This window comes from Phaethon aethereus (assembly GCF_964289735.1).
Source record: "Phaethon aethereus genome assembly, chromosome: 14".
NCBI classification, from domain to species: Eukaryota; Metazoa; Chordata; class Aves; order Phaethontiformes; family Phaethontidae; genus Phaethon; species Phaethon aethereus.
In genome coordinates this window covers 11,309,226-11,319,447 of record NC_138590.1, presented here as the reverse complement: position 1 = coordinate 11,319,447, position 10,222 = coordinate 11,309,226, and the positions used below count along the sequence as shown (strand labels likewise).

Sequence of the window (10,222 nt, the reverse complement as noted above, 5' to 3'; positions counted from 1 at the left end):
TCACTTCTGTCGCGCGAGATTTACATCCGGGGTGGGGCAGCTGTTGCGTGGCGACAGCGCCATGGAGGCCGGGGCTGATAGGAAGGTAGGCCCGGGCCTAGCCTGGCCGGTACCGACGGCCCGGGAGGGGCCGGGCGGGGCTGGTACCGTCCCGGGCCGGCCTCACCTCGCGTCTCCCCACAGCGGCAGCGGGAGGAGGCGGCGGAGACGTCCGACCTGTCCGGGGAGGAAGATGACGACTATGTGCCCTACGTGCCTGTCAAGCAGCGCAAGCAGCAGATGGTAATGGGGTGACGGGGCCCGGCGCTGCCGGGGGCCTCCGAGCGTCCCTCCCGACGCGGGGCCTCTCACTCGGCCTCGACGCTGTTCCTTCCAGCTTCAGAAGCTGCTGCAGATGCGGCGGAAGGTGGTGTCAGAGGAGGAGCAGCGGGACAGCGGGAGCGATCAGCGGGGTGATGAGGATGACATCCCCCTGGGGCCCCAGTCCAACATCAGCCTCCTGGACCAGCACCAGCACCTTAAAGAGAAGGCAGAAGGTAGGGGAGGGACTGGCGGTAGGGCCGGGCAGCTTTTAGGAGGGACTGAAACCTCCTCACTGTTTCCCTGACTCTTTCCCCAGCTCGGAAGGAGTCAGCCAAGGAGAAGCAGCTGAAAGAGGAAGAGAAGATCCTGGAGAGTGTGGCAGAGGGCCGAGGTGAGTGGTGCGAGCTCCGTGTCTCTCAGACCTGTTTCCAGCACTGTCAGGGCAGCAGTAGGGGTATTACCGGCCTTGCAACACTCAGAGGTGTTCATACTTGGGATGGGACAGGAGATCACAACAGGATCCTTCAGTCAGCGTGGCTTAGCTGAGAGGGTACTGTGGCAGGCCCCTAGGCACAGCAGGCTGCAGCAATTGGTGTTCCTGTCCCCAGAGGGGCTGTCAGGGGTGCTGCTTTTCCTTCTCTTGTCTCTGGGCATGGCCTCCAGAATTGTTTACCCAAGTAGTTCTCTGCTGAAGTTAACGTGCATCTGGATGTGGAGAGTTTGCACTGACCTTGTCAGCTTTGTTCTTGCAGCTTTGATGTCGGTGAAGGAGATGGCAAAGGGCATCACCTATGATGATCCGATTAAAACCAGGTGTGTTTTGCAGTACAGAGGTTGTCTTCCTGAAAACATCGCTTCCTCACAGCTGAAGAAAACTAGAAGCTGTGCAGCCTCGTGGGAGGAGCACTGCTCTGTGGCCACTGGCTTTTCTCTTGCTCCACTGCTTGGGTTCTTACTGCTGTGTGTAGGGTTGAAGGCTGTTGAGTACCTTGGATGCTGTTTTATATACAATTAAGATTTGCTAGAGTATGATTATGTTATATTTAAAGACTTGAGGTGGATCTTCAGATCTGGGAGATGACTAAGCTAGAGGAAGAGACTGGGGGAGACTACAGAGCCACCGCTGCTCCATGCAGTGTCAGAGAGATGATAGAGGTGTGTCCAAAAGATTTTGGTGTGTTCCACCCACCATCCATAGACAGATCTCAGCTGTGAGCTTGGGACTTCTTACTGAGACTTTGGGGAAACGTTAAATGCATGGAACTGGTGTGGAGCTGCTCCCATGCTCACGCCATGAAGCCCCTTGGGGTTACCTCTTTTCCCTGGTGGGATATTGGAGGCCGATAGGGAGTTCCCCTGGGCTTCTGTGGGGGCTGCTGCTGCTGGAGCCCCAGCCTCATTCTGCACTATGACCTTTCTCTGTTGCCTTCGCAGCTGGAGAGCACCTCGTTACATCCTGGGCATGTCGGAGGCACGGCACGATCGTGTGCGCAAGAAGTACCACATCCTGGTGGAGGGGGAAGGCATCCCGCCCCCCATCAAGAGCTTCAAGGAGATGAAGTTCCCAGCAGGTGGGCTAGGAGAGGAACCTGGCAGGGTGGGGGACAGCATTCTCCTGGGAAACGCGCATCAGTGAGCGAAGCTGTTGGAGCTTTAATGCTTTGTGTTAGTGGGGTTGCAGCTTAAATCCCCAACAGTGGCTGTGTCACCTAGGTGCCAGGCCAAGGGGTGTTTGTCACTGGTAGAAGAGCTGCTGTTGGGGTGTGAGTAGGAGGGAAAGAGGGAGAAGAATTCAGGTCATGAATGCGCGTCTCTTGTTCTCTGACAGCGATCCTGAGGGGCCTGAAGAAAAAGGGAATCCAGCAGCCAACACCCATACAGATCCAAGGCATCCCCACGATGTGAGTGCTCTGTCCCCGTCCCAGAGAAGGGAGCGGTTGCTCCCTGCAGCCCACCCAGCGCTGTGAACCGGGCGCTCTTCCTGGGTGACAGATGCGCCCCGTCACCTTGCTCAGCCCTGGAGGTCTGAGCCGTTCTGTGATGCTCCTCCTCACCACTGGCCCCATTTCTCTGCCAGCCTCTCGGGAAGGGACATGATTGGCATTGCATTCACTGGCTCTGGGAAGACCTTGGTGTTCACCCTCCCGGTGATCATGTTCTGCCTGGAGCAGGAGAAGAGGCTACCGTTTTCCAAGCGAGAGGGACCCTATGGACTCATTATCTGTCCCTCGGTGAGTGTTGGGGGCACAGTGATGTGTGGGAGGAAGCTTTGATTGATATTCAGTGGCAATCCTAGATCCTTCCTGCACGAGGGTGTAGGAATGAGTAAGTTTTGTCTCTGCAGCGGGAGCTGGCCCGGCAGACCCATGGCATCATTGAGTTCTACTGTCGCCTACTGCAGGAGGACGGCCTGCCCCCACTGCGCTGTGCCCTCTGCATCGGGGGCATGTCTGTTAAGGAGCAGATGGAGACAATCAAACAGTAAGACCTTCTCAGGGAGGGGGGATGTGGGGCTGGAGCTGTGCTCTGTTTTCTGGCAGGGGACTAAGGGTGGCATCCCAGCAGGAAGGTGTGGGGTTGAAGGCGATGTGCCAAGCGGGTGTTACCTTCCCTATGTGTGACTGTGGGGGGCAGGAATCAGAGTGCCTGACTGTGGCCTTCTCTCATCCTGCAGTGGTGTACACATGATGGTGGCAACCCCTGGCCGCCTGATGGACCTGCTGCAGAAGAAGATGGTGAGCCTGGACATCTGCCGTTACTTGGCCTTGGACGAAGCTGACAGGATGATTGATATGGGCTTTGAGGGGGACATCCGTACCATCTTCTCGTACTTCAAGGTACTGAGCTGGCACGATTACGACCACCCTGAAGCTCAATCCCTGCACCCACCTGGTTCGGCAAGTGCTAAATCCTTGCCTGTGCTGTGTTCCCTGCACAGGGCCAGCGGCAGACCCTCCTCTTCAGTGCCACAATGCCCAAGAAGATCCAGAACTTTGCTAAGAGTGCCTTGGTGAAGCCCATCACCATTAACGTTGGGCGAGCAGGTGCTGCCAGCCTGGATGTTGTGCAGGTGAGGTAGCTGGGTGCTCCCCCATGCCTCTGTAGGAGGCCAACGCCATTCATGAGGGCACCTGATGCATCCCTTGTCAGGGAGCTGGGGTTTGTGTCCCTCCTTCCCAATGAGTTAAGGGATATCGAGCAACAGCGATTTCTCTGCTGCTTGCCTGACCCATCCCTGTGCTTGTTCCTAGGAGGTGGAGTATGTGAAAGAGGAGGCCAAGATGGTGTACCTCCTCGAGTGCCTGCAGAAAACCCCGCCGCCCGTGAGTAGTGCGCACCAGCTGCTCTGGCAGCATGGCTAGGGGCAGTGTGGGCGTACTGCAGCCCCAGGGCACGGGTGGAGCTGGCAGTGGGGATGCAGCTGCGACACTGTGGGACTCTGCTGTGTGGGGGGTAGGTGTGTGAGTGAGCTGCGCTCCACATATGAGCAGGGCCTGGGCCTAGAGCTGTTGTGTGCTCTGCTCAGCAAGAGGGAGCGGTTTTCCCGAGGGGTTGTGCTGGTGCCAGTAGTGCCAGCCCGCAGAAGGGCAGCTCTTCCATGATGTCTGTGCTGCTGCAGGTGCTGATCTTCGCAGAGAAGAAGGCAGATGTTGATGCGATCCATGAGTACCTGCTGCTTAAGGGTGTGGAAGCTGTGGCCATCCATGGAGGCAAAGGTCAGTGTGGGTCTTGGGGAGACCTGGGCTGCAGTGGGGCCTTGCCTGACCCTGCTCCTGCCAGGGTTGTACATGGCTGCAGGAGCTCCCAGCATGCAGCAGTTTGTGATGGTGTGAGGAAGGACTGTGGCAGTGTTGGGAGCGAATGCCACGTTGTATGTAGCAGGCATGAACGCAGTGCAGGTCCCTGCAGGACCGAGAAGTCTCTCTGCTCCTTTATTTGGGAAAAACCTGCATCGGCCCTCTCGCTGGGGGAGCTCTAGTGGCTCTGAGGCTATAGTGCTTGCTGCAAGAGATAGGACTGGGAGCTCTGCCCTTCCTGATCTTCTCTGGTGGGCCTTTGCAGATCAGGAGGAACGGACAAAAGCCATTGAGGCCTTCCGGGATGGGAAGAAGGATGTCCTGGTTGCCACTGATGTTGCTTCCAAGGGCCTGGACTTCCCAGCCATCCAGCATGTCATCAACTATGACATGCCAGAGGAGATTGAGAACTATGGTGAGGTCTAGGGCATGGCGGGGTGGGTGCAGAGGACAGCAAGGCTCCATGCTTGTTTCTGCAGTGGCTGAGTGCATGGATGGTCTGTCACATCGCATTCATCCCGGCCTGGTCCTGTCTCTTTCTCCACAGTTCACCGTATCGGGCGTACAGGCCGTTCAGGCAACACTGGCATTGCCACCACCTTCATCAACAAGGCCTGCGGTGAGAAATGGCCTGGGGCTGGGGGCTGCGGCTGTACGAGGCAGCTGGGCGATGGAGCTGCCTCTGCCATGGCAAGGGGGGGTGTTCCTGAGCAAGTAGGGACTAGTCATGGTGTCCTGTGGAGGGGAGATGGTGGTGTGGGGCAGTGCCCCCCACCTCTGCTTGGACTGTGTCTGATCTGTCTCTCTTCCCCCAGATGAGTCGGTGCTGATGGACCTGAAGGCCCTGCTCCTGGAGGCGAAGCAGAAGGTGCCGCCTGTGCTCCAGGTGCTGCACTGCGGGGATGAGACCATGCTGGACATCGGAGGTGAGAGACCCCAGGCTGGCATGGGGCCCCCCTGCCAGGCTGTGGAGAGACCTGGGCTGCAGATGGGACCCCCTGGGATGGTTCCTGGCTCGGAGCTGTCATTGCCTGGCCATCCGGGCAGCCTGGTGCTGTGGCATCGGAGGGGGGAGACACTGACGTAGCCCCTCTGCTTCTGGGGTTGGGGGCGGGGCGGCGCTCTCCTGGCATGGCACAGCTCCTCTTGATCTCCTCCCTCCTGTTGCAGGTGAGCGGGGCTGCGCCTTCTGCGGCGGCCTGGGCCATCGCATCACCGACTGCCCCAAGCTGGAGGCAATGCAGACCAAGCAAGTCAGCAACATCGGCCGCAAGGACTACCTGGCCCACAGCTCTATGGACTTCTAGCCTGGGGTGTGTGCTGCCCTGCACTCCTCCTGTGCAGGCCTTGGCAGCGCCCCAGCTGCCCTCATCTTTCCCAAGCCCAGGAGCCTGTCCTGCACTGCTGTGGCCCCTTTTCCAGGCATTTGGCCACTGGGGCAGTTGCCAGCTCAGCCTGTGAAGCTCCTGCCCCGGGAGGAAACGTGGAGCTGTGCTGCAACAGTCCATTACGTCAGTGGCATGTCGGGCAAGCAGGTATCGGTGCCTGAGGGGAGGAGGAAGCCCCAGGTGTGGTTGGCTGGTCAGTGGCCAGCTGCCTGCTGCCCCTGCCAGCCCTCCACAGTGGCATGGCCAGGGTCTTACGTCGCTCCCCTCCAATGCCCTTTGATTCCTCCGGGACCGTCCCCATTACCTGTTTTTGTGCCTCCCCTGTATCCCCAAAACACGCTCTGATGCAGCCAGGGCAGGAGTGTCGAGCGGTCCCCTCAGCGCTTCCTGTGCTCTGCCTGCACGCGTTCTGCCCCACTGCCCCTCTTTGAGGGGGAGGGCGGATGGACAGACACCTCCTGTGGCCCAGCCTCTGCCCCTCATCCCACACACCAAAAAGGGGAAGTTGCTGAGAGAAGGAAGTCTACCCCATGCAGTTGTTTCGGCTGCAGCAGTCACATTTTCTCCGCTGCTGGTAGCCTGAGTCCCTGGTCCTTGCGCTGGCTGCCAGGGTGGCGCTGAGCCCATGGAGAGACCGGTGAAAGATGGGATCCTCTATGTGCAGCACTGCAAATTTGGAAAGGTAAAGGGTGGATTTGGGGCTGGGTACAGGGTTTGCCCTGATCTGTCTCGATGCTGGTCCTGGGGCCGGGCCCTCCGCAGCATGGGGAGGGGGGACTGGAGCCATACACCTCAGAGCTGCCTTGGGGGGCCCTGGGCTCCGCAGGCCCAGGAATTGGACTCTTCCCCACAGCCAAGGGGACTCATCTGTGCCGGCACCTGCTTGGGCTCACCCCTGCACGGGGTCCCTCTTCTCGCTTGGTCACCGTGCGATTCGCAATGAAACAATAAATGCATGTTAATGAGGCGCAGCTCCAGCGTGTGTGTGGGAGCGGGGCAGGGCGTGGGACATGGCTCTGCACCCAGCTCTCCACAAGCCTGGCCCTGGGGGACCAGTGCCACTCGTGGGGCACCCCTCGTGGCTTGGCCTGCTGCCCTGGGCCTTCGGGGTGGGCACCAAGGGCCGCAGCCCTCTGAGCACGGTATGGGTGACATGATGGGAGGCCTCACAGGGTTGAGCCAGCTCTAGGGAGATGGGTGCTGGTGAAGCAGGTCCTGCTGGCATCCTGGCCATGCCTCGGCGGCATCCCCTCTGCTGCAGTGGGGTGGCCATGCCCCCATGGGGGGCTCTGTGGATGTGCCAGGCTACCATCATGCTCCCATCTCCCCCCGCCATGTGAGAGCCAAGTCTTGGAGCTGAAGCGGGCAAGCCCTGCGTGCGTGGGGTTGCTGCCCTGTGTGTAGGAGGCAAACGGGCTGGCAGCAGTGGGTATTTTGGGTGTTCGTCTGCATCTGGCTTCTGCAGGGCGGAGGCTCTGCTGCGCTTTTGAGGTGCGAGGGGGCACGCGCCCACTCTATCCCATGATGGGCTGGGAAGGTGCTGGTGCCGCAGAGCCTCCCCTGGGAGGAAGCGGGCTGTGAGCTGCAGGGCCTGGTTGTGCTTGGCAGATGTGAGGCTGCCAGCAGGCGCCCCAGCAGCTCAAAATGGCTTTAATTTGCATCAGGGTCTGTCCTGAGCTCAGAACAGCTCAGGAGCTCAGCTGCAGCGGTGACAGGCCAGCACTTGCAGTGGGGAACAAAGAGCAGGACCTGGTGCTCAGCAAGCCGGGAGTGAGCGTGATTCACCCAGCAAGCTATGCCGAGCTCGCTTGGGGCAAGGTCCCCCCTCGACCCAGCTTTGGGACTGCCCTACCCCACAGCTCTGGGGGTCCGTGCTGGCCCTGGCGCTCTCTGCCCTCCTGCAGGACCCGGCAGGTGTGGGCAGGGAGCCCCCTGTGTCCCCTCCTGCCCTGCATGGCTCTTCCTGAGCACTGCCAGCCCCGCGTGGAGGGCAGCACTGCAAGGACGCAGCAGGCAGCTCTTTGCTGACCCTTTTTTTCCCTGCCTCTGCCCTTCCCGTGCCCCAGAGGTCCTGGAGGAAGATGCGAGCTCAGCTCTTTGCTGCCAGCCCCTCCGGCGTGGCCCGCATGGAGAAGTTTGATGTGCGGGATGACGGCACGGCACTGGAGAAGACCTCCCTGCGGCGGTGTGCCCGCCGGGTGATCCGCCTCTCAGACTGTGTCTCCGTGGGCCCGGCGGGCACAGAGAGCTGCCCCAAAGCCACTGCCGCCTTTTACCTCACCACAACGGAGAAGAGCTACGTGCTGGCGGCTGAGCAGCGGGATGAGTGGATCACCCAGCTCTGCCAGCTGGCCTTCCAGGTACCACGTGGTCCGGCACAGCCGGGACTCCACACTGTTCCTGGCTTGGGTGAGCCAGGGGTCTCCAGGGTACGTGGGCAGGAAGGGGGGCTCATGCTCCCCTGGTCTGGGGGCTGCACTCACATACCTCTGTTTCAGGGTGCAAAGGAGATGGCGCAGAGCAGTGCTAGGATCCAGCCCAGCCCCGCTGTCCCCATGGAGGAGAACTCTCTCTACTTCTCCTGGCAGGACCGTAGGTGCAGGGGCGGCAGATGGGGCCAGGGTGGGCTCCAGCTCCATGCTGTGGTGCTGACCCCTGCCTTGCTCTGCTCCTATAGTGACTGAATTCCCAGTAGTGGTGGTCCGGACAGATGCAGCCGCCCGCTGCAGCCTGCATGGGCACTACCTGCTCTCAGTTCTTCCCCAGAGCCTGACGCTGAAGGACCTGCAGACCCGCCAGCCCCTGCTCACCTGGCCCTACCCCTTCCTCCGCAAGTTCGGCCAAGATCAGGTGTGTGCCTTCCCACCTTCCTGGGGCTTGCTGCCTGCCCAGGGTGGGTACCAGCCCCTCACCCTGTCATCTGGCCCTGCAGACCATCTTCTCCTTTGAGGCCGGCCGCCGCAGCGACTCTGGCGAGGGCACCTTCACCTTCAGCACCCCCCGGGCCCTGGAGCTCTGCCGTGCTGTGGCTGCTGCCATCGCCTGCCAGCAGCAGGGCAAGGACACCCCTGACCCCCGGCTCTTCTGTGCCCCTGAGCCCCAGGTCTCCGCACAGGGCCTTGAGCCCCAGCCCTGGAGCCCTGGGCCTGAGGAGCCACAGCCCAGCCCACCCCTGGGAGGGGCACAGCCTGCCTCCCACCCCCCCACCAGCCTTCTTCACTTCCCCCTGCCGGAGCCGGAGGCCACAGACCCCATCGTCTATGCCTCCATTGCCAGGGGCCAGCAGCCCCTCTTTGGGCCAGGCCCCAGTGAGCCATGGGCCACGGGGAAGCCACCCCCTGAGCATCTCTACGAGAACATCTTCACGGCGGAGTCAGGTCCTGCTGGGGCAGAGGAGGAAGAAGAGGAAGGGCGGTGGGAGCTAGGGTGCCGGCAGGCCCCTGAGGGCCACAGCAACGAGGCTGGTCCCCTCTACGACAACCGGGCTGCCCTGACCCAGCTGCCGCGGGGCAGCCCGCAGCCCCCTGAGCAGCGCTGGAGCCATGCGGGGCAGGAGGTGGCGCAGGGACGCCCCGTGCACAAGCCCCAGAGCAACCTCCGGGCCAAGCTGGTGCGGCTGCTCAGCCGGGAGAGCCCTGGCCCGCGCGACTGGGCCTGAGCTTGGGGTGTATGCAGCTGGGCGATGCGGTGTGGTGAATAAACAGCCTGGGCCGGACTCGGCTCTGCCGGTGCTGCGGGGGCGGGCGGGGGTCGGTCCCGCTGTTGCGGGGAGCGGGTGGGGGTAGCCTGCGCCTCCCCGCCAGGGGGCGCCGCCGTGCCCGCCCCGGCAGGCAGGCGCACGCGGTGATTGGCCGAGCGGTCCACCGGCACCGCCCCCCCCCCCCCTCCCCGCCTCGATCATATATAAGGCGGGGCCGGGCTGGGCGGGGGCGGTCCCCGAGTTCGAGTCCTGCGTCCGGCCGCTCCGCTCCCCGCTGCGGCGCCGCCCGGGGCCCGGCCGGCCGCGGGTGAGTGAGGGCGGGAGGACTGCGTCGGGGCCTCTGTCCTCTGTCGGGGCGGTGTGGGGGCACGAGGGGCGCAGGGCTGAGGCCTGCGTCTCGGGGAAGGCAGTTTGTCGGGCTCTGGCTCGTGTGGGGGAGGGCCAGGGTCTCTGTGGGGCAGAGCTGGGCCTAGAGCTGGGGTCCCCGTCTCAGGGAAAGGGAGGCTGTGTGGGACGGGATGGGGAGGGGAGCCTGGGGGTCACCGTGGGGCGGGATGGGGAGACGGGCCTGGGGGCCCCTGTGGGGCAGGGCTGGCGGCCCCAGAGGAGTCGGAGGGTTGCCCAGCCTGGGGCTGCTGGGGACCTCTGGCCCGGCCCCAGCCCCGCGGGGGGCTGCCCGACCGCCCCGGCGCCTGGCCGGGGCTTGCGCGGCTGCCGGTGGCCGGGAGTGCCTGACACGCAGCCTCCCCTCGGCCCTCCCGAGCGGGGAGCGGGCTGGTGTCGTCTTACACGCCTTATATAGCCCGCACCGGCCCGGGGAGAGCGGGCACGCCGGCCCCGGCCCGGCAGCCTCCGCCGCCTCCCAGCTGGGAGCCCTTGCGAGGGGTGGGAAGGGTCCTGGACCCCCGGAGCTGGCCCTGTCTCCGCACCGGGCAGCGGCAGGAGGAAGGTCCTGGGGGGCTTCGCAGGGACCTGGCGGCTCCTTCCAGGTGCGAGGTGACCCAAAGGCTGGGGCTGGCCCGTCTGCCCAGAGC

General features: G+C 62.7%; 2 protein-coding genes across 2 annotated transcripts; both read left to right on the top strand.

Annotated features, from left to right (window-relative positions):
- Window positions 1-61: 61 nt before the first annotated feature.
- Window positions 62-5,407, top strand: DDX41 (DEAD-box helicase 41; the record flags this gene model as incomplete). Its single annotated transcript, XM_082006073.1, has 17 exons — window positions 62-85; window positions 184-282; window positions 377-536; window positions 620-694; window positions 1,056-1,116; window positions 1,738-1,874; window positions 2,132-2,204; window positions 2,381-2,534; window positions 2,648-2,784; window positions 2,978-3,140; window positions 3,242-3,373; window positions 3,555-3,626; window positions 3,923-4,019; window positions 4,366-4,515; window positions 4,648-4,719; window positions 4,916-5,026; window positions 5,271-5,407. 17 exons carry the CDS (start codon window positions 62-64, stop codon window positions 5,405-5,407), a joined length of 1,854 nt encoding a protein of 617 aa, XP_081862199.1.
- Window positions 5,408-6,113: 706 nt separating this feature from the next.
- Window positions 6,114-9,326, top strand: DOK3 (docking protein 3; the record flags this gene model as incomplete). Its single annotated transcript, XM_082006021.1, has 5 exons — window positions 6,114-6,170; window positions 7,555-7,848; window positions 7,987-8,080; window positions 8,166-8,338; window positions 8,421-9,326. The coding sequence occupies 5 exons, from the start codon at window positions 6,114-6,116 to the stop codon at window positions 9,144-9,146; spliced, it is 1,344 nt and encodes a 447-aa protein (XP_081862147.1). The 3' UTR covers window positions 9,147-9,326.
- Window positions 9,327-10,222: the final 896 nt, after the last annotated feature.